This window comes from Lates calcarifer, linkage group LG5 (assembly GCF_001640805.2).
Source record: "Lates calcarifer isolate ASB-BC8 linkage group LG5, TLL_Latcal_v3, whole genome shotgun sequence".
NCBI classification, from domain to species: Eukaryota; Metazoa; Chordata; class Actinopteri; family Centropomidae; genus Lates; species Lates calcarifer.
The window spans coordinates 11,971,617-11,993,981 of NC_066837.1; the positions used below are offsets into that span (position 1 = coordinate 11,971,617).

Sequence of the window (22,365 nt, forward strand, 5' to 3'; positions counted from 1 at the left end):
GCATGACAAATTCCCCTCCTTTTCCATCAAGGAGATAATTTCATTTTAATGACAGTTTGTCTGAGACAGACTCCTGACAGCAGCGCTGCCATAAATCAACAGATCACACGTCCCCTCTCTTCCTTCACCTTACCCTAAAGATAACCCTCCCCCTCCTCCCCCTTCCTTCAAGAAGGTGACTCATCTTCCACCAACCAAAGAGCAGCACAAATAATCACTCACCTCGGACCTCCCCCGTTTTTGATTTGCACGTCTGATAAATGGTGTCTTTTCTTGGCTTTAATTGCAAGTTCTTTTCATCATAATTTGATGTTTGTTTCCTGTCGTTTTCTTGGAGGTGGCTGCGAGCACGAGGGCTATAATTTCTACATCAAGGAAGTTGTTATGAATGACGAGCAGGTGGAATAGACTGCAGAGATTTCACAACTCAACTCACCTGGCTGGTGAGTGAATTCAGGAGCTGATATTGACAAATCATCACACACTTAACAGACTGATATCACACACACACTGAAAACACACACACACACACACATACGCAGCACAATAAGAGAACTGGAGATAATTAGGCTAATTTCTGTTTGAAGTATTATGCATTTGCAATGAAAATAGAACAGATAAAAGATGAGACAATAATAGATCTAAAGAGGACCTTGACTGAATGTTGTTCCAACAAAGAGCATTTTGTTTGACACAATTCATATTGTCTACTAAACTGATATCCTCTCCTAACTTTATAAAGGAGGGGAAAAACAGCCTATAAAACTAAATATGCTAAATATGCATTATGTTCATCAACACTTTGCACCATGTCACCATGATGTGTGTATCATATCATATATTTATCTCCTGTTTCAGATTAGACTGCTGGTCTTTAAGCAGGGAGATAAGGGATTGAAATGTGCTGGTGATAAATTATGCCCTGTGTATAGATATATTCCTTCCTTATACAACATGCAAAATGTAATATCTAAAGTGAGAGACAACTGAATTCAGGTCACAGCGCAGCAGGAAATCTTCCTTTTCATGTGAGATCCAGAGGGGTCACTCTTATGAACTCATTAGGAGAGAAATGCTAATGTAGCTCTGTTTTTTTTCCTCCCCTCCTTCCTTCTCTCTCTTTCTCTCTCTCTTTTCTCTCCACACCAACTTTCCTGGTTATTTTAACACATGCAGAGCCTCGCCGGAGAGTATAATGTATTTTGATGTCAGGGGAAAGTGTGTAAGGTGTTTGTGACAGCAGCTTCATTAGAAAGGCTGTCGTTTGTTGCCTTGTCATCAAGTCACTAAACTGGAATCATTACACAGCAAACAAAAGCTTCGTCTTTATCTCTGCCGGTTTATTCTGCTGCGGGGAACAGTGCTCATTAAATAAATGAAAAAGACGATGAAAAATAAAAATCTGTATCTCCTCGGTGAAATATGAACATCAGGTGAACAAATGACCTCCTCCTCCACTCAGGCCCTCTAATCAGGAAGATGGACTCCGCAGTGGTTCTCTCTCCTCGAAGCACAGGACAATAAATAATAAATCTCTCTCTAACCCAAGACTTCACAAACTCTGCTTCCACTTTAAAGACCAGAATATCAAATTCCAGTAAACTTTTAGGTTCTTTTGGAAAAGAACACATGAAACCAAATTAAATCGTATTTATTTCCTTGTTCCTTTAGCTTTATTTGAAATGTGCAACAACAGCAACAATATTCTACAATAATATTCATACTTTTGCTTTGCTTCTTAATTCCTTGATGTTTTTTCTTTTATGATTTTTTTCTGGGGTGCCTCCATCTCCTTTGTCTGCTTATTTAAAAAAAAAATCTATTGTCTTTTTTCTTATTCAATTTTCTAGTAACATTTAATCTCAATATTTCTTTGATCAGACATGTTTTCAGCCTGTTTTAATCTTAATCAACCCTTGTGTGTTTTATTGACTTCCACTTCACTTCCTCATTAACTGAGGTCCCACAGAACTCACTGCTGTGTGTATAAAAGGAATAAAAAATAATTCAACATCTAATTTTTTAAATACTAGTTGATTTTTCAATTATTATTACTGTTTTCTGCTTCTTTTTTTTTTTACACATTGGATTCAATAAAATAACAATTATTAGAGTAACCCTTTACTTTGGGTTTGCACATTTAATAAAAATAAGAAAATATGATCATAAAGGATCATTACACCAAAAAATGAAATGTTTCATGTTTGAAATATTATAGGGGCCAAAATGTATCCATGCTGTGTGATAAAAAATCATTCTCTGACAAAGAATTGTTTTTTTCTGTTCTACATAGAGCTGTTTATACACCAGAGAGGTCGAACTACCTGTTCAACCTTTAAAAATCCAATAACAGAAATTCAATCAGACCTGTTTGTTTTGTCAGCATAGATCACAGATGTAGAGCAAATGAAAATCCTTTGTATTTAATGATGTTTTACAGCTAGCTTCTCTGAGACCCCAACCAGAACTGATGTGTTATTTAAAAAAAAAAAAACTGAATCAGTTCAAAATCATGTTTATGTTTTAACTCTCATAAAAACAGGAAATGTCATGAAGGCAGTAAAACAATGTAGTGTGTGTTCCTGAGTTGTTAAAAGAAGGCCGGGGGTTAGGATTAGGACCAGTATCCCTAACAAAGTCTTGTATATGTTGTATTTTATAATATATTACAATGCCAATAAACCAAAACCAAATATGAATCATTTAGTCCTGTGGTTTATTTAATCTGCTTTCACAGTTTGGATCTCCTCACCTCTTAGCTCAGGCCCTGCAGGCCTGCACTGTCTCTTTTTAGTATCTTAACAGGCCTTAATGCCCCCTGATCTGAAACCATAGCCAAGGTGAATGCTGGGAAAGCCACGGAAGAATTTAAAGAAAATTAGGTTGTTCCTGTGAGCGTAGTTTTCGGGTGGCGGTTGATGGAGGTAGCATCATTTCAAATTCTGCCAGAAAAAAAGTGGCGGCTAATTAAATTAAAGAAGCAGTGTAATGAAGTAGAACCAACACTTTCTACAGAGTGGGAAGGAAAACAGCCAGTTTATACCTTGTATCACATCACTTCTTTTTTTTTGGCTGGAAACATGAAATATAATGTTAAAGGGTTTTTATAAATGAAAGGTTTGGTTGTTCGGGTCTGCCTGTGTGAAATCTTTTTAATTAACTCTGTCTGTTTGTGTGTGTGTGTGCGCTGTACTAATGCGCGTGTTAGTGCCTGTATCTCGCGTGCGTGCGTGCACGTGCGTACTCTTGTATGTGGGCGCGTGTAAGGAGGAGGAGGAGGAGGGTGCGCGCGCTTTCCGCTATACTCTGGAATGCAGCCAGTCTCGGCTCTTTTGAATCCACACTCCGCTTCCAAAACCCCAAAGCTTTTGATCTTTTTTTTCTCTCTCGCTGTCTCCTTACCCGGAAGAGAACCCCTTCTCTCTCTCTCTCTCTCTCTCTCTCCTCCCTCTCTCTCTCTCTCTCAGCTGGGATGAACGCACACGTGGAAATGTTGGCCCGGCTCCACACTCGGACCAAATTTAGTCATACAAAGGCGAGGGAGAGCGAGGAGGGAGGGAGAGAGGGTGGTGGTGGGGTTGGGAGGGGAGGGGAGGAGGTGGAGGGAAGGGGGTGGGGGGGAGCTCGGGGATGAAAGAGCCAGCCGCCGCAAGATCAAAGGCAGCCGCGGCTCCGCCCCGCTAACCCCACCTCCGCGCTTTATAAAGATCTGCCTCCCCATCCCAACTTTGATTCTCACGCAATCTCTCTCTGCTCAGACAGACGCAGAAAGCACGCCACTTCCACCAGGCTCTTTTTTTCTGTTTATTTTCCTTTTTCTTTTTCCTGTATTTTCTCATGAAATATTAGAGACTCAATGCCTCAAATTCTTCTGTTCTTTTAAACTGTTTTTCCTTCGTGTCCGTGGCCTTTTCTCACACATTTTTTATTCTTAATTAATCCTCTGTTTATTCAATGTATCTCCAATAATCACTGTATAAAATAATGTTTCATATTCTTGGTTTTTTTTTTATTTGTGTGCTAATAATGAATTGATATAATCTCTGATCAGACAATAACAGATCAGGAGGGTGTTTGAGGATTAAAATTTGATATTTTTGATATTACCTGCAGAAGTTTAAAGACCCCTGGCCTCTTCTCAGTTATTTCGTTAGATCGTTATATCACATTTTGTTATCTCTTAAATCTTAAATGCGTGATTTTGTTGAATAGCAATAACGTAAATTTAATATTTGCACACATTGTTCAGGGTGGGATTAAAAAAACAGACACACCCCTTTTGTCCCAGGTGTAGCTAAATAAAACCATAAAGAAGAAATAAATAATAAATCTCTTTAACTCCGGGTATTTCTTGTGAAAATAATACTATTGCCATTTCTTGCGTTTAGACTTAAATTCCACGTATTCGTCCAATACAAGCCTGAGCCTGTCTTCTTCTTCTTCTCTATTTCTATTATCATTTTTATTTATGGTGATTGTTTTAACCCATCACACACCGAGAGAGACAGACAGACAGAGAGAGAGTCTCTGCCTCTCCCTCTCCTTCCTCTGCTGTCTGCCCATTTGTTGTGAGCTGAGTAGAAACCTCTCTCTCAGGAGGAGTGTCAATCGGTGCGGTGTCAATCAGAGCCTCGGCTTCCCTTTCATCTCTCCTTCCTTCCAGTGACTGAAGAGAGAGAGAGAAAGAGGAGGAGGAGGAGGGGAGGGGGGAGGAGGAGGAGGGAGCACGGCTACATTACCAACACACACATACACACACTGGTTACATTACACTGTGAAGCAGTGCGGGGAGCAGTGGGAAGTCGGTCCACGGCGTCTTTTCCTCTCTATCTTCTGGGTTTTTTTTATTATTGTTTTACGACTTTTTCGCTTTAATCCCTCCTCACCAGAACCAGCTCTCAGGATGTATTTTGAAGCATGAAGGCGGCTTCAGCTCGTCGCTCGTTGTCTTGACTGACCGGTAAAAGTGTGCTTTTCCTCCAGCTGCACACATCCATCAGTTTACCTTTTCACCTCCACACGGTGTTTTACTTTTGTCTGTTAGCCCACCGAGGAGGTTTTTTTCTCTCCTACTTTCAATGAGCTTCTTCACTGGACCACCGAGGAAATACCTTCTCACACTTTTTATATAAATGCACTTTTTTAGCGTTGTTCTTTTTTTCTATCTGGACCATATCCACCGTTACTTGTGCGTGTGTTGACTGAAAAACTAGTGATGAGATTTTAACTCGTGGTTTCTCTCCCTCTGTTTTTTTTTATTTTTTCCTCATGACATTGAGGCGTGCTCCGGACTCTCATTCCGACCCTCTACATCTCAACTTTTCCGGGTCTGAGTTTCACTGTTTTTAGTTGAAACTCTCGTGGTGTAAAAAGAAAACCGGGGGACGCCGACAACAGCAGCAGCAGCAGCAGCGGCAGCCTCACTCCTCCTGTTGCTTCAGTTAAAAACACACCGGCAGCGTGTTTGCACGCCGCTTCCTCTCCAACTGACTCACGGTCGAAGCTCCGGTTAAACGCAGGGGGGAACGGTTTTCCCACTCGGTTGTTCGGGGGATTTTAGTGGGAGATTTCCCCCTCACCCCTCTCTGTAGTCTCGGGACAGTTGTGGCGTGTGTTGCCTTCAGTTTTCTTGGTGAAGCAAACAGATTAAAACATTTGAAATATTAATAATAATTTAAAAAAAACAAACAAAACAAAAGCAAAATGCCACAGTTATCAGGCGGCGGCGGTGGAGACCCGGAGCTGTGCGCCACGGATGAAATGATCCCGTTCAAAGACGAAGGAGACCCGCAGAAGGAGCAGATCTTCGCCGAACTCAGCCACTCGGAGGAAGAGGGAGACCTGGCGGACATCAAGTCATCTCTGGTTAACGAGTCGGAGAGCAGCCCCAACAGCAACAGTCACGATGTGAGTAATGTAAGTGTGTGTGTCTGTGTGTGTGTGTGTGTGTGTGTGTGTGTGAGAGAGAGAGAGAGTGTGTGTGATGTGGTGAATGATGAGGAAGGTGTGTATCAGCTCTGAACTCCATCAGAGAGGGGAAACAGCCCACAGAAGCAGCTGCTCTAAACTAAGTTGTTTTATCCTTTTAATCAGGAAAGGTCCTGGTTTTCATACAGCTTTCGGCTCTTTGATTTTAATGAGTTTACCTCAATGATTTGTCAAATAAAAAAGAAAAAAAAAAAAGATGAATGATCTGCACCTAAACGGAAATTAACAATGCAGCCCTAATAATGTTTTATATCTGTCTGTGGAGGTCCTGAAGTTTGCTTAGTTTTATGTAGTATATTCTGCATTTTGTGTCATCTGATTTGATAATGTACAGGTGCATATACAGCCTCCTCTTTCTCACAGCGTGTATTCTATTTAAATTGAAATTTAATAGCTTTAATGATGCCACTAATGGTCCACAGATCCAGGTCCAACCCCAGAAAGATGCTCCTCTAAACACCACATCCTCACTGCTCAATAATCTCCACACTGCAGACAGCAGAGGCCTAAATGTATTGACCCTCTGTATCAGATATATTCCCTGAGTTCACAGTGAATTTGGATTGAAAAATTAAAATCAATAAAATATATTTTTGGATGTAAGAATTGGGGCCTTGTGTGCTGCCTGCCTGTGAGAAGTAGGCTAATAGCTGTGTTTGCTTTGGTGCACTGTAACCCTCAGCAGCTGTAAACACCAGCACATGAATCTGTTTAGCACACATGGCTTTAAACCCACTGACAAACAAGATTATTAATTTACTTCAAAGCTTGAAGCTTTTAAAATGCAACCCTTAAAAGAAAAAGACACTGTCTAATTATTTTGTTATCAGGATGTGATTTTTGCATTTTTGTTTCCTGCTGATTTAAAATATTATTATTATTATTATTATTATTATTATCGTTTGCTGCTTCCTGTAATTTATTTTAGCAATGTTTTGATGCTGAGAAATATATTAAAGACATTTACAGTTAGATTTGTTTTGTCACTGATCAGATTGAAGAATATTAAGAGCAGGATGGGTCTATCGGAAGATGTTTTTAAATGTATAAATGTGTTGAATTCATTGTGTATGTAAATGCCTATAGAATCTCAATGGAGGGATTATTAATGCTGAATTTTTAATGTCTCTAAAATTATTACTCTCCTGCTGTGCATTCTCTACTTGCAAGATGGCATTTTATTAGAACACACGAAGACACGGGGTAGGTATGAAACATCACGCCTTAAAAGAATAGTTTTTTTTTCCCCCTGCATCCATCCACCCGTGCACTGACCTCAGGATGCAGGCTGCAGCTTCAACTCCATTACCAAGTTAGTTGGCTGTTTTGTCATTAACCGCAGTGTTAATGAAATTTTGGGCACATCCTGAACGAAGCTGTACACATTCACCACCGAAATGTCCTGGAGACGCATGAGACAGAGGCAGAATGTTAATTAGGAATCCAGTGAAGTTCCCTTCGCTCAGCTTGAAGCCATCCTGAGGGGTCTGAACTCCAAAAAAGAGGTTCTCTTCCCAATTCTGATTTGAAAAGAGAAAGGAAATGGATGTGCAAAGTGAAGGGCATTTTTCTTTCTTTCTTTCTTTCTTTTTTTTAAGCAGAAACTGTCTGCACCATTTCCTGTTTTTTATGGGCTGATTATATTTCACTTTCCACCGAGGCTTTTAATTTATAACACAAATACACTATATTTATTTGAATTTAGAAGGAGGCTTACACTGGCAGATGAAAATGAGAGTGGACCTATGGTATTGAAAACAAGTTAATTTGTAAGCTCCTTAAGGACAAGAAGCTTAATTAAGTGGTTCTTTTGAAGCTTTGATGCAGGCTGCTCCATCACCCCTCTATAGATAGTAGTGTGTGTGTTTGGGTGTGTGTGTGCGATCTTGTTCTGCTTTGGTGACAAGCAAAGGGACGGCATTTGCCCCAGCAGTGTTTGTGGGTGTCTGACCGTATCACCACGTCTGTCTGTGTAACTGCCTCACCATCATTTCATTTCTGACTTTTTTTTTTCCCTTCTTCTTTTTTTTACAGGCAGCTAGACAGTCCCAAATACCGCAAGATTCATATCATGAAAAACACAGAGACCATCCGGATGATGGTAAGTGACACAGCCTTGAGCGAGAGCTTGTTAAATGAGCATGCTTTATAGGACATTCAGCTGCAGCAAAAACCACCAGGATTTTCAGAATAATTCGCTGTAACTTGAGGTGAGTGTGAGAAAGCAGCAGCTCAGTTTCTTCCCTTCCACTCCCCATCCAACAGAAGTGATCAGTCACACTGTTGCACTGTTGGTACTTTTCTTATCAGAACCCCCGTTTGTGCTGCTCTCAGACAGATAATCTCTGATCCAGGTCTAGTCTGGACATGCTGTACCTTCATGGACACAGCTACCTGTTACCTACCTCACAGATGAGGGCGCCTGCAGAAGTGGGAAAACAAAGAATTCTTGAAGTGAAAGGAGGATGATTCTCCACTTTTTCCCCTCATGTTTTAATCTGGGAATGATTATTATGGAAAAGTGGCACGAGCCTACAATTGAAGATCATTCAAAATCACTTTTCTGTCTGGCTCTTGTGTGTCTTACTACGCAGTTTCCCCCACATGCATGAGCTCTCCGGTTGCACTGTCACATGCAACGTGTTGCTGCTGCTCGGGGCTTGTCGCTCTCTGGCTATTGTAGTGTGACCCCACGGCTGGGGGTCATCATTACAGGGCTTTGAGGAGGAGTGTGTCTCCTCTTTGTTCCCCTTTCGCTCCTGAATAGGATCCCCCTCAAACCAAACGCTGGCTTTCTTCACAATAAAGATCCATGTTGCCATCAGGCTGTGTACCACAAACACTGCCACCCCCCACACCCCGGCCTTGTTACGCAGCGCACAGTTGAGTGGCGAGTGGCGCTGTATTGAGGCCTCTTGTATAAAGCTCTCCCTCTCAGGTCAAAGGCGTAGAGGAACAGTTGGGGCGTCTCCTGTTTTGACACAGTCTGTATGTTCTTCTAATTGGTGCTAATTGGCACAGAGGGGCTCCATTGTTCCTCTGTATAATGCGACCCTCCTCTGCAAGACGGGAAGAAAGGGCACAAACAAAAGGCTGAGGCAAAATAGGGCACGGGTTAAAGCGATCGACAGTGATACCATTACAGCATCCAAACAGGCAGAAGCGTAACTTTGTGTTCAGATTTGTCGTTATTACCTGCTTTATTCATTGTCTAACCACATTTGAAATTCATCATTCTCAAGATTTGTTTGTATTTAAAGCCCCAGTCCAGGGAGAGTTTGAATGCTGGCTATTTAAATCTTGTTTGATGAACCTTCTGATCCATCTCTGGGCCTTCTGCAATCTGACTCCTATATTTTTCCGCCTTTTTATTTATTCATTTATTTTTATCAGGAAAGCACCAAGACATGTACAGCAAAGGCCATCCGTACCCAGGCTACCCAGGCTACATCATGATGAGTAACATGAACAACGATTCCTACATGAACAATGGCTCCCTCTCGCCACCCATGCCCAGAACGGTCAGTACCAGCTCTTCTTTTATCAGTTTAACTCGTACGATATCAGGACATAAAATGCTGTGGGTTTAGTCGTGAATTCAGAGGTGAGAATGTCAAAAACTTTTCACCTGAGTCAGACAAATCAAAAATCAGCAAAATGTCTGAACATCTCTGCGTCGTCAGTTAAAGGTATAAGCCTCTCATAATTGTGTATGGCATGGATATATATTTTTAAAATCAAATTTTTATCAGTCAGAAAATAAATTATTGCCAATTTAATTATTGGTGTATATTTGAGGCATGAAATTGGTTATTTTCTTTGAGGGATTGGAAGTACAAGGTTTATATTTAACTGCAGTAAAAGGTGGTAAAGTGAAGCTGAGTCTGCAACAACAAATACACTTTGTTTATTATCATGTGCTTGAGGGTTGAAAAGCAAAAACAAGCATGGTGTATGAAGATGGACAGCTGAGGTTTAACTTTGTCTTACACCTGTTCTGGTCAAACACAAGTTTGGGCACAATTTCTGGTACTGCAGAAAAGTTGTTTGGAAGCTCTGCCACATATTCTGGTATTGTAACAATGAGCCTACAGACTGAAGAGACAACCTGTTGATTTACCTACACGTAGACTGTGAGGTGTCTCTCGTGAGTTACACTGTCTCGCTTTTAATTCATTGCTTATGATATTAAATGTCATTGACTTTATCAGTTATTTTCATGCAAAAACTGAGACTGAATTTCATTAAAGAATCACAGAACTTTAAAAGAATTTCAAGACTCAAATCGGGACTTTAAGACATGTTAAAGTGTTGCAAACTTGGGACCTTTATCCAGATCAATTTTTTTTTTGATAGTTGACTTTGTTCCTAATTCAGCAAGAATTGCAAACATTTTTATGCATGTCTCCATTTCCAATCATTGTAAATTGAGTAGTTTGTGGTCTGGATTGCTGGTTTGAGAAAATAAGCAATCTGCAATGTGCTGTGAAAACTTGTGATATACACTTTTTTTTTTTTAATATTTAAGAGGTCAAACTATTAATTGCCTATTCGGTTGTTTTGATTTCATAACCCTACCAACACGCTTGGTTTCTATGAGAGAACCATCCCTGTAATATTCACAGATCATTTAAATTTTATAGACCAACAACTTACACCTAAAATGATGAATTGGGGATTAACAGAAATGAAAGAATTGATTAATTAAAGACAGTGTTTCAGGACTTTTCCCTGTAACAAATTTAAACCTTTTGATCTAATAGAGATAAAATTCACCTCCACACGTTCGGAGCGTTTAATGTTTGTGACGTCGTTGTTGTTGTTGTTGTGTAGTATCTCTGTGCACTAGCATTGTTGACATCCGTCCCCTTGACAACCATATGTGACCCTTGGAAACCAAATGCCTGCCATATTTTCCAGCAGATTAGCATGAGATATAAAGTGTTTCTCATCTTGTTAAAATCTGAGGTGATGCATGTCTACATGACCCAAGTAAGCCCTGTAATTAGCCCAGCATGATTGAGGAGGCCTGAAGGCAGCATCATGTCTCTCAGGCTGCCTTACAGAGGAGTTAACAGTACTGTCCAGGGGTGGCGTGTGTTGTCTGAGAAATGGTTCCCTGTAACGGTATTAATTTCAGGCCAGCTGCAGGTCTCTGACTGGCGGCTTCCTGTGTCTGTCCCATTTGCAAATTTCTCCTCTCAAGACAGACATAAAAATGCAGGGCGCACCAGCAGCTGTCCACTCTAATCCTGCTCTGTCCACGTCTCTGTGTCACACTTTGGGAAGATAACCGGCCTCAGTCTGGCTATGGTTTGGTGCCTCCATACAGGAAACGCTCACACATGATGCAGGAGAAGCTAAAGCCCTGGGTTGTTTGTGCTTTCTCTGTGCCTATGACTGAGTTTCATCAGGGTGAAGTTTTGAAACGTGGGTTATGTGTTGCAGTAAGAATCGGCTTTCGGAGGCAGATGTGATTGTCGGGGGCAGATGCCACATGCTGTGTGTAAAGGATCTTCAATCATACGCAACTCTATCACGGGATGATGTTAAAATTGCATTGCCTCCCCTCTGCCAGAGCTGCAGAGGGTGAAAGTATGTGACATTGTGGAGAAAACATGATCTCCATTACCTCTTGATTCACTCTCCTCAGTTTACAAATAGAGGAGTTTATGAAATGTGGGCTATGATGGTTTCCAAATTTTCTTTTTATGGCTTGTTTTCTGGTCAATTTTATCAATTATTCTATTGTACGCTATGAAAAACTCATAGGTCTGTATGGAGACCAGCTGACTGTAGGAGAGGAAATTACCCCTCACTGCAGATGAATTAGGCCAGGCAGTTAGGCGGTGTACTCGCTGCCAAAACTTTTAAAGCCCCGCTTTCATTTCATTTACCATGGCTGCTTTTTTTTTTTTTTTTTTTTTTGCGCCCAATTTTCAACCCTCTCGCTGTCTTCAATAAAACGGTAGTCATTTTATATACGTTTCTCTCACTTATCCAATAAAAAGAGCAGAGGCTTGGTGGAAGGATCACGGAACATGAGTCCTCTGGCGTTCTCACTGATGTCAGATTGCTGCCTCTGCTGCTGGCCATCGCAGCCGCAGTATCTGCAGGCCTGGGATCGGTTTTCACCGAGATCAAAGGCACATTCTCTCTTTCATTCTCTTCCATCCCTAGCCCCACCGCCGCCCCCAATCCCAGTAGTTTAGATTGATTTCCATTGACCATGACATTCCTGCACATGCCGTCCAGTCATGATGGAGCTGTTGGGAGTTGCTGATTGTCAGCAGATTTTAGGGCCCCGGAGCTCGATAGGTCGCCTCCGCCACAAGAGCTGAGATTTTGGTGTCAAGATGCCTGATGGTGTTCACTTTCATTTGCTGTATGGTTAATGTGGATTTAAAACAACACTGACCACTTCAAAGAGGAGCTGGTGTGTTATAAATACACTGATGTTTCTGTAAACCCATAGCTGTTTTAGGATGCAGGATCTGCAGGCTGAAAGTTCAGTGAGAGTGAAAACCATTTCATCGGTATGTGATGGACCTCCTTCATTAAAGGAGCAAAAGTGCATCATGTTTGTCTGAACTGGTTCCTGATTATATATAATTTACAATGATTATCACATGTACCTCTCTGAGACTAATTATTCATCATCTTACCTACATTTTATGGACACCGTTTAGTCCAAACAGGAAATTGGCAAATATATTTTAAGTGTATTAGTGATAAGTATGACTATTCAGCTTGCAGAGATAAATTTTCATAAGGACTGACACAGTGACAGGACAGGCTCTGTACTGATGGTACAGATATTTTTATTGTGCAAATGTGTGTAAAATGTACAATTGACCTTCTGTTTGGCTGCGGAAATTAACTTAGTTTATTTATTTCAGTTTTGGTCTGACTCAGAATCCAGTTTTAGGATGTGCACAGCTTTGAAATCAAGCTGTGTTAAGTTTATTTTAGTCTGTTACCCAGATTAAGGAAGCACATTTTCTAGTTTAAACAGCAGACGGAGAAATGAGGTTACTGCAGAAAACGGACGGTGATTGTCTTTTCTGTTGTCTTGATCAGTGTTTCTCTCAATCACTGCCGTACCTTTGTGGACAGACCTGTCTACATGCAGTGATTACAAGCTTGGTTTCTACAGTTTTGGTCAGAATTAACATAATACCTCCCATAGTGGTTGTGAAGTGTGATCTTCAAAGCATCCAGGATGTCTTCAGTGCAGGCTTGATGTGCAGAGGAATAAAAGTTCACTGCTTTGATGGGCTTTGTCTTATCTTTCAATCAGTGATCCTTCAGCCTCCTAAACACCAGTCAGGATGTGGAAATGGCAGTTTCTAAATAAAGATCAATGTGCATGTGATTGGCAGAACATATTTTTAAATGACCTGAAATCCATTCTCAGAGCGTGGAGCTGTTGTCACATAAACACCCCTCCCTTTAGTTAAAACCACTAAAAACTCCTGTTTCACATGCTCCTCTATAGTTTTAAACAAATCCTGCAGCCTCTTGAGCTCATGACATCCCACCAAAACCCTCTGAGTAAACTTAGAAATGCATCGTTGACAAGATAAAAACACAACTGTGTGCTCCTGCTTCTGAAACGTTGATAGTGCAGAGATATAGTACAAGGTTTTTCACCGGACTGTTAAGATGTGTTGGTGATCATCGTTCTTATGGTCAAGGGCAACAGCTTGAAGAGAGAAATGAATAGAATTGCTGATTTCTTCTTCTTCTTCTTTTTTTTTTTTTAAAGCCAAGTTTTGCTGCTGTGGTGGGGAGAGTTTAGAGAGCTCCCTCTCCTTTGCTGTACACTCTTTTTCCCCTTGGACCCTCAATTGCAGATCCTCATGGCAAGGAAGAGGGGTGTGTGTGTGTGTGTGTGTGTGTTGGGGGAGGGAGTGTAGCGCTGCACTTTCCTTTGATGTAGTGGGAACGTGACGGATCTGCTAGCCAGTGTCTCGCAGCGTGGAATCACTAACCCAGGCTTACCTAACGGGATTTGGTAGGACCGCTCTGGTGTCCCTCAGTGCCATGTGTGTCCTGAGCTCATGCCCCCAGCACTACCGTGGAAGATCCCTGTTAAAGAGAACACTACATTTACCAGCAGCCTCCCATGTACACACATAATGTTCTAGATGGCAGCTTATGGCACCTTGTGTAGTGTTACTACAGGGCGGACATGCTGTGTGAAGTTTACTGGAGTTGAATGTAGCGTTTTGCCTTTAAGCAGCTGGACTCCATATGATCATCCCACTGTCAGTTCATTTCATTTTCTATAAGTAGTCTTTAGTGCAGTCAGTCTGCATCTATATCTCAGTCTAACAATATATTTAAACATCATATAGTAACTGTCAAAAGGCCCCATTTTATGCCGTATATACCAAATGAACTCTCCTCATTCAGGCTGTATATGTATCAAAGAGTCGCGCTGACATTGATGTCATCTGTTGTGCAGCTCTATCAAACGGTGAAATATGTGTGTACACATGAAGGACAGCACCCAGAGACCTCACACAGCAGAAACACCCGGCCTCTCTGGCTCTTTGTAGTGCCGCCGGCTCTCGTTGTTTTATAAACAGCGCCATTAACGCCAAGGTTTCTCCTCGTCCTCCTCTGTGTGGTGATGCCGGTTGACACGTTTGCTCCATATGCACGGCGCTAATGACTCCATGTGGTTGCAATCACCTTATCAGTGTGTTTCATCTTGTTTAATGGAGCAGAGTGATTCTCTACCAGGGCCGCGAGAAATATGTGTGGCTGTTGTGTAAGATGAGAACCAAAAATAAGACCATCACAGTTTCAGGGTGATTTATTTTTCTTGGTAGTGTAAGTGCCTGCTGATTTGATTTGAGTGTAAAAAGATTTTTATTTGTATTTTATTTCAGTGTCAGTTATGTTTATCTCATTCTACCTCATTTAAAACTAACTTTCTAATTTTAAGGCAATATTATATCAAAAATAAAAACAAACAAAGTAAACAGTAGGTATAATCAGAAACCGATGATTTCTTTGTTTATCACCATTTTAGAAATGAGTGATGCAGATTAAAGAGCAGCTATAGGTGAAGTTAAATCATTAACATCAAGTGTTCAAAGCTCCAAATATGTGTGATTCTCTGTGACTGAGGAAGAGTGTCATGTTTGTGAGCATGACATGCAGGCACACACTTAACCCCTGTTGATGTTTATTTCGGGCATGTGTTACCGCTCAAAGCGCAGCACTCATAGATGATGACATTTTCTTCGCTCCCCATCCGCCCACTGAATTGGATGAAGCTTAACCAATCAAGCGGTGCAGCCTGGAGCCAGCCAGTCAGGCTTCCACGGACACAGCGCTGCTCGAGGCTACAACACCTGCTCGGGGGGCTTCACTCTTCACTCACAGCCTGCCACTGATCTCGAGGGGTCAGTGGAAGGCCTCGCCAAGGTTGTCCCTTATGCCCAAATGTGTTTGAATGGCCTGGGTGTGGACTTCCTGTAAGGGTGGATCAGAAATGGAGACCAGAGGGCGGAGTGTGTGAGCGGAGTGTTTTTGTCAATTTGTTGCGTAACTGTCGTCGCTCTTGGCGTTGTTATGACTGTGCATAGTTAGAAGAGACTGTGGGTGAAGTGGTTGTCTCTTGGCAGCAATGGTTGGTTGGATTTTGGGAACCGGGGGATGAATATGCACTAGAATTGATACGTTTTAAGATGCAACTTCACTGTTTCTAATCTAAAAATAAGTTTAATATACAGCCTTCAGAACAAGTTTTGATCTTGTTTAGTCTTGAAGCCATGATAGAAGCTTCTCAGTCCCTCACTGTTCCCTGATACAGCTGTAAAATGAGTAAAAACATGAATAGCTTTATGGACTTCATCCTGACAGCTCCTAGGTCTATATAGAGGCGAGCAATGTTCCAGCTACTAAACTGCAGCAAGGGGAACAATAGGACCACAGGAGTGAAACATGGGTGCAAATCCTGCCGACTGTGTCCAGACTTCAGAGGAGCTCAAACAGCCCTCACTTTGTCCGGCTAAGAAACAGAGCTATGATCAATAGCTGCTCTGTTGTATGAAGTTGGTCAGTCTCTGGCGCGCTCTCGCCCTCCCTCCTTCTCTTTGCTGTTTCATATTTTTCAGAAGCTCATTATTTCTTTCTGCTGTGGGTGTGAGTGCTAAAGAGGCTCACATGCAATGTGTATCTGACAGCGCTGAAATATTAATGGTCCCCAGTGTAGGAGGTTGGTATAGGGCCTGCATAGTTACAGTACAAAGGGTGCCTTCTCGCCACCAGGCTTTATTAGCCAAGCTGTTAAATGAGTAGATGGATATAGCTCGCACTCTTTCTTCATGCCTCCTTTTGTGTTTTCGCGCGAAACATCAAACCACTTTCCCTGCGTTCTAACCATTTCCAACACATACACTAAACGGATATGAGACATGCACACGCATACATGGGTGTACGTAAGAGCTACACTACACTGTTGAATTTTCTGTGGGAGGACAAAGAAGGAGGGTTTTGCTATCAGTTCATTTTGTGTGGTCTTGGCCATAAAAAACACCCTGTTCTTTGACTGTGAAAAAAGCTGCCTGTCTTTAATTTTTGGGAAACCCATAAAAGTTTGTCGCTCCTTTCATATCGGCTGCAGAATTGAAAACAAATGCTACATTCTCCCCTCCTCTCCTTTGAACTGGCCAATTATGGAGTTGTGAAAATAAAAATCAGTCTGTAGATCTCTTTACCCTCTCTCTTTTCTTTCCTTCCTTCTCTACCCCCACCCCCTTCTCTCTCTCTCTCTCTCTCTCTCTCTTTCTTCCTCCTTCACTTTCTTTTTCTTTCTCCTCCCCCCTTGTTTTTGAAGAAACCGAGGGGGATCACTGATGTCAAAGTCAAAACCAAGAGCATTAAGAAAACTGGCGAAATGCAATACAGCTGCAATCCGACATGACGCTAGAAAATAGGGCTGAGGAGCAGAAAGCCTCTCTCCCGTATTCCCAGGGCGCGCAACTGCTCCCGGCCTTGGCTTTGATCTCTTCAAAGCCTCCTGCCTCCTACTAGATGGAGAGTCTTGGCTGCCGCTCGTGAGCGCTGGAGAGAGGCAGGGAGGGAGGTGGGGGGTGTTTTGGTGGTGGTAGTGGAGGTGGTGGTGGTGGGAGGGGGAGCCGTCGTCTTTTCCTTTCCAGGGCTGAAATCAATCACGGTGCCGAGGCAATTATGTGTAATTCAACTCCAGCCAGATTAGTGACTCTTGTTACCTGAGCGACCGGAGCTCTGTAATCTGCGAGACACACCGGCCTCACCAGCAAAGAAGTAGCCAGGAACAGGCGAGGGCACTTGAGGGAAAGGAGGGGATTGAGGGGAGAGGGAGAGGTGCTGAAAAGCAGGCTGCCATGCTGCTGTCCAGCAGAGCAAAAAATCAGAGTACAATGGAGTGATTACACTTGCAGATGTAGCCATATTTATGACGGAAGTGGATAGAGAGAGCAGAGAGAATGGAGAGCACTGATTGCCATGGAGCTCGCTAGTTAGCATGCTAACGAGCCAGGTCCCTTTTGTGTTAAAACATGTGCGTAATGTCACCTCCACCGCGCTTCCAGTCCTCCCCCACCATCCACCGCCCTGTCCCCCCTCCAGTGCCATATCTCTATCCCTCATGCCCTCCACAGTCGGCTCCGAAATGCAAGCTTGGCCAAGGCTCCTGCCCCAGGCGCCCAATTTACTATGGCTGGAGAAAAACTCAGTGGCCCCAAGTCACAGAGGAAAACAGCAGAGCTGAATGCTGCTCTTTCCCTGCTGCTGCACTTCGTCTGATCTGTGCAACTGTTTCAGTGTCTTAACACACAGCAGTGTAACAATTTACACCCTTCTGCTTTTTTATGTGGCTTACTGAGGAGATTTATCCCAATTATGTTTGCCTCCCAAATCTAGAACGTGGTAGGAGTTTGATGCTCATGACTAATACCGCCTAGCGTACGTTATGAGATTATTTATTTGTATGCCTTCTCTTTTTTTTTCTTCTTTTTTTTTAAGCTTATGATATTTTTGTGTGGGATTTTTAGAAACAATTAATTGGAGGTTGGGTGGAGGGCAGAGGAAAAATTGCAGCTTCACATTATTGTACCAGTTAATTGGAAATATGTGATGGCCCGGGCTTTGATTCTTCCCCTGCGCTCTGTCTGTAAGCACTGATGTCACAGGGATGAGAACAAGGCTTTGTTTTTTTCCTCAGCAGTCACTTGATGCAGGATGATGAAACCCACAAAGATATCTAGCAAGAATGTGTTTGTTCATCTGATGAGCTCGCCTTGTGCTCCATGTTTCTTTTGATCATCGGATGGCTCACTCGGTAATGGCAGGCACTTATTTTTCTCATGGGATGTACACATTAGATAAATTAGATATACCATCCTGTTATCTTAGGACGTAGTTGATCAGGACCTTGATGTCTGCGGTAGTTTTAACAAGGCAGGCTGACAGGGACGTGGAGCTGACTCTAAAAATATAAAGGTCACGCTGAATGGATTATGTGGCATCAATGGAGCCACCGTCCAGCTCAGCAGGAGCCCTTAAATCCACTAGCAGCCATAACCCTCAGCTCAGGGGCCAGGTGACGCTTTTCATGTCCTCCAATGGAGAGACATCACAGAGGTATCCTCGACTTTGAGCCGCCCGTCATCAAACAATGCATCAAAACATCAAATCAGTCCACCCCCACTGTACCCCTGTCTTTTGATATGAAAGATAGGGGAAATGTAAGTGTCCACCGTCACCCTCAAATCTACATTTGCTCTGTTTTCCCAGCGCAAACACTCACTCCACACTGAAGCGACGACACAACAAATAAATTGTTTGACTTTTACTTCTTTATTTGTTTGACCAACAGTTGTTTTCTGATCTGACCTCGCAAACCTGTTCAAGACCAGTTTTATGTGGGTCCAGTCAGATTTTTCAGTCAGTCAGAAAATACTCATAAATGCCTTGTGTCATTTCTCAGAGCAAAATGTGACATATTTGCATAAAACTGCCCTGAACCCAAAGATATTCAGTTTACTATCATATCTGTGTAGAAAAATAAATTAAATCCTCACATTTGAATATTTGGCATTTTTGCTTGAATAATGACTGAAACTGATTATTGAAGTAGTTGCCACTTATTTTATTGTCGATCGACCAGTTGTTTCAGCTCCTTCAGGAAGAAGACTTTGTTCAAGTATCTCAGAGTTACAGCATGTTAGCTCATTCAATCAAACATTGTGTTTCAGATTATATTCATTTGAGACGTGCACCTTGAGTAAATCCAGCTAAGAGCTGAATTACAACCTGCGTGCTCATTATGTGGCTTATCATTCAGATTTGTGGCATCAGGTGCGTGAGTGTGCCCTATAATGTAGCTGTAACCATATGCCCTGAACCTGAGGACTTCCCCTTTTGTGCTCCAGAAATTCGCTATTAGCATTTCTTTAGAGGTATCAGGGGATAAGCAGACGTTGTCCGTTGCCATGTTGTACATGGTCATTGTTTTGTTTGTATTAAAGCCCACAAAACCCTGCCACAAAGCTAATTGATGGGGCGGAGTTTTCATGTGACCGTTCAGATCCTTGGAGAGGTTCTTGAAGTGTTCCCTGCTTCTGTGGAGATGGAGAAAAGCCATTTGTTCGGAGGGGATCAGATTTGAATAGCTTTGTGCTTTTCATTCAGATCTTAGCAGGGGCGTGTGCGCCTGGCTAGAAAGAAACCCTAAAATGTGTGGTTTGATTAATGACTAATTCCAGGCTGAAAGGCAGTTGTTGGTAGTCTTTACCAGTTAATCCTTTAAAACGTGGAATCACACCCAAACAGTGGGCTGCTGGTATTGTTGCACCGTCCATATATGAGTGAGCTGAAAGGTTTGCAGTGTGATCCACAGCCGTGAACGCCTCTTAGCCCTCTGACATGAACCCTGCTTGATTATAGCTAGAACCAAAATGCTGATTGTAATTTGTAACGTCATGAAAAACACAGCGTTGTCTGAGTGCTTGTCTAATTATGTAAAAAGCTCATTTTGGTAGAAAAGACAGAATGTGGAAAAGTGCGCTGAGGTGAAAAGAGCTCTGATCATGTGACCACAGGGTCAAAAGTTCAGATCAAGGCCAGGACACAGGTGTCACAGCACCTGAGGCTAAACGACTTGTCATGAACTGCAGTTTTCAAAATGTTACATAACCTACACACCTACAACCTATCACAAGAAATAAAATCTTAATTCAGACATTTGTCGGTGAATTTTATTTTCTCTTCCGTTAAGTCATCAATGGTGCAGGCTCACTAACCCATCAATATTTTTATTCTTTCTATTCTTACACGTTATGTGGGTGGGTGCGCATCTGTCTGAGTGAAATACAGAAGGAAAACTAGGTCAATACTCTCTACAGCTCAGGCAGAAGCAGCTCTCATTCAAATCACCTCCCCATCCACATTTTACTGGTGTGTGCCATTGAAAACCTTCCCTGCAAACACGGCAGCTCCTCTGCAGCCTGCTGCTGTCTGCCGTCGTCCAGCTCTCTCTGGCTAGCTTTGCGGTGCTAATATTTTTTTTTTTTTTACCCCTTCCTTCCCATAGATGTAATGTGCAGTGTTGCGTTGGAGCTAGCTGGGGCTTAGAGAGAAGAGTACTGTCTCGAGCTCTCGTCTCCACAGGTAGAGACACACAAAGACCCCCACCAGACTCTATTTTCCCCCCTCAACGCTGAGCTCCCAAATCCAAACTGACAGCCATTCATGCCCAGAATACCTGGGCGAAAGCTGAGGGGGGGAAACACTATCTAGGTGTAGCAGGCAAATCCGCTCTTGTTCGACGGATCTATGAAGCTCCTGCATAAGGCAACTCATCAGCACTTTCCCCCCCATTCTGCACTGCATTTTTCTCACCCTCTTTCTCTCTGTCTCTGGTATTGTACGGGAGCTAAGGTTTTAGCGCACTAGCCACACAAAGTTAGCTTGTGCTGCGATTTTATTTGTGTACATCTCTCAGGGCCTTCGAGTGTTGTTGTTGAATGTGGATGTTGGCACCACCGTGCCGCCTGGCATGAATGTAGCTACTCAGCAGACCAGAGCTGGCTTCTAATGATAAATCATGCAGTGTGTTAATGCAGCAGCGGGGTTGCTATAAATAGCTGCTGGAGAGGGATGCCGATTGATTCAGGAGGAAAAATAAGTGTGATCCAAACATTTTCTGCTCATGGTCAGTTTGAAATTCTGAGTTCAAACATCGGGCCCAGAGAATAACATTCGTCGTTATTTGAAACACGCACCTGATCAGGTAAATGAGGCAGATTTTTGATACGTTTAGACACACTGATGCACCACCTGTGTCTATCTGTCTTTGTAGTAACAGTGCTGATAAATGTCACAATTCTGCAGGACTGGTGTCGTCTTGTTGCTGGGATTTTCAGTTAACGTGTCTCAATAGATCCACCAAGGCAAGTGATGGCGCTACAGAGAGCAGCCACTCTCTTTGTGGGGGTATAGATGCCTAGTGGGCGCTCAAGTGTGTGTGCGGTCTGCCTTTTGTGTATGTGTTTGCGTGTGCGCTCGCAGGCCTGCTGACAGTGGCACTTCAGCAGAATGTTTGCCCTTTCCTCAGTCCTTTGATGTGACCAGGTCCTGCTGTGATAATGAGCCCTGTGCCCCGCCGCAAGGTGAACATCCTGCAGTTCGCCCAGGGCGCTGCCAAAGCAGAGGCCCAACCCCCACCACACCTCCACCACACACACACACACACACACAAACACACGCTCTCTGCAAACACAACGGTGGAGGAGCCGACCTCCACTCAGAGCTGATCAACTCCCACATACTGCATGGATAGTGTGAGCACAGTGACAATATCCAGACGATAATCCCAAAAAATCTGCACCAGTGCGTTTGCAGCATATACAGCACATACCACGTGATAATATGGCTGAACATAGTGATCATTATCACAGTTTTTCAGAAATTAAAATATATTACAATATGGAAGCTGCATGAAAAAATAATCTAAATAATGCTTTATATATTTAAAGGATAAGGTGATGTGCTATCACCATATAATCCAAAATTATCAATTAATAGATTCCACTAACAACTGTTTCTCTGCAGTGGAGCTCCATTGTTGTCCAAAACACACTGTTACACTAGGTGGCATGTTCCTTCATTATCATGAGCATACACACTGTAGTTTATCTTGAGTCCCACATTCCCACATTCAACATCCTGCTGCCTGAAATACTTAATAATAATAATAATAATTAAATAATAATAATCAAATATCTGCAGATTTACCACAGAAAATAGTCCCCAGCAGATTCACTGATAAAAACTAGAGAGCAGGATCAGGAAATGAATTAGCCTTTTTTTTAAAAA

At 42.4% G+C, this 22,365-nt stretch overlaps 1 protein-coding gene and 1 long non-coding RNA gene across 9 annotated transcripts in view; both read left to right on the top strand.

Moving 5' to 3' along the window:
• LOC108888250 (uncharacterized) overlaps positions 1-2,640 on the top strand; it is a 47,441-nt gene extending 44,801 nt beyond the window's left edge. Inside the window, exons 5-6 of one of the 2 annotated variants that reach the window (XR_001961788.2) lie at positions 338-443; positions 1,177-2,640. This is a non-coding gene — a long non-coding RNA (uncharacterized LOC108888250). Of the gene's footprint in view, positions 1-337 lie in introns of both variants that reach the window. The other variant, XR_001961787.2, reaches the window with a different exon arrangement.
• Positions 2,641-4,697: 2,057 nt separating this feature from the next.
• lef1 (lymphoid enhancer-binding factor 1) overlaps positions 4,698-22,365 on the top strand; it is a 41,713-nt gene continuing 24,045 nt past the window's right edge. For 2 of the 7 annotated variants that reach the window (XM_051070585.1, XM_051070587.1), the window contains exons 1-3: positions 4,698-5,916; positions 8,023-8,089; positions 9,382-9,509. In XM_051070585.1, coding sequence (XP_050926542.1) covers positions 5,704-5,916; positions 8,023-8,089; positions 9,382-9,509 — 408 coding nt within the window. In that variant the 5' untranslated portion in view covers positions 4,698-5,703. The remainder of the gene's footprint in view (positions 5,917-8,022; positions 8,090-9,381; positions 9,510-22,365) is intronic. The other 5 variants (XM_018684154.2, XM_018684156.2, XM_018684152.2 and 2 more) reach the window with 4 other exon arrangements.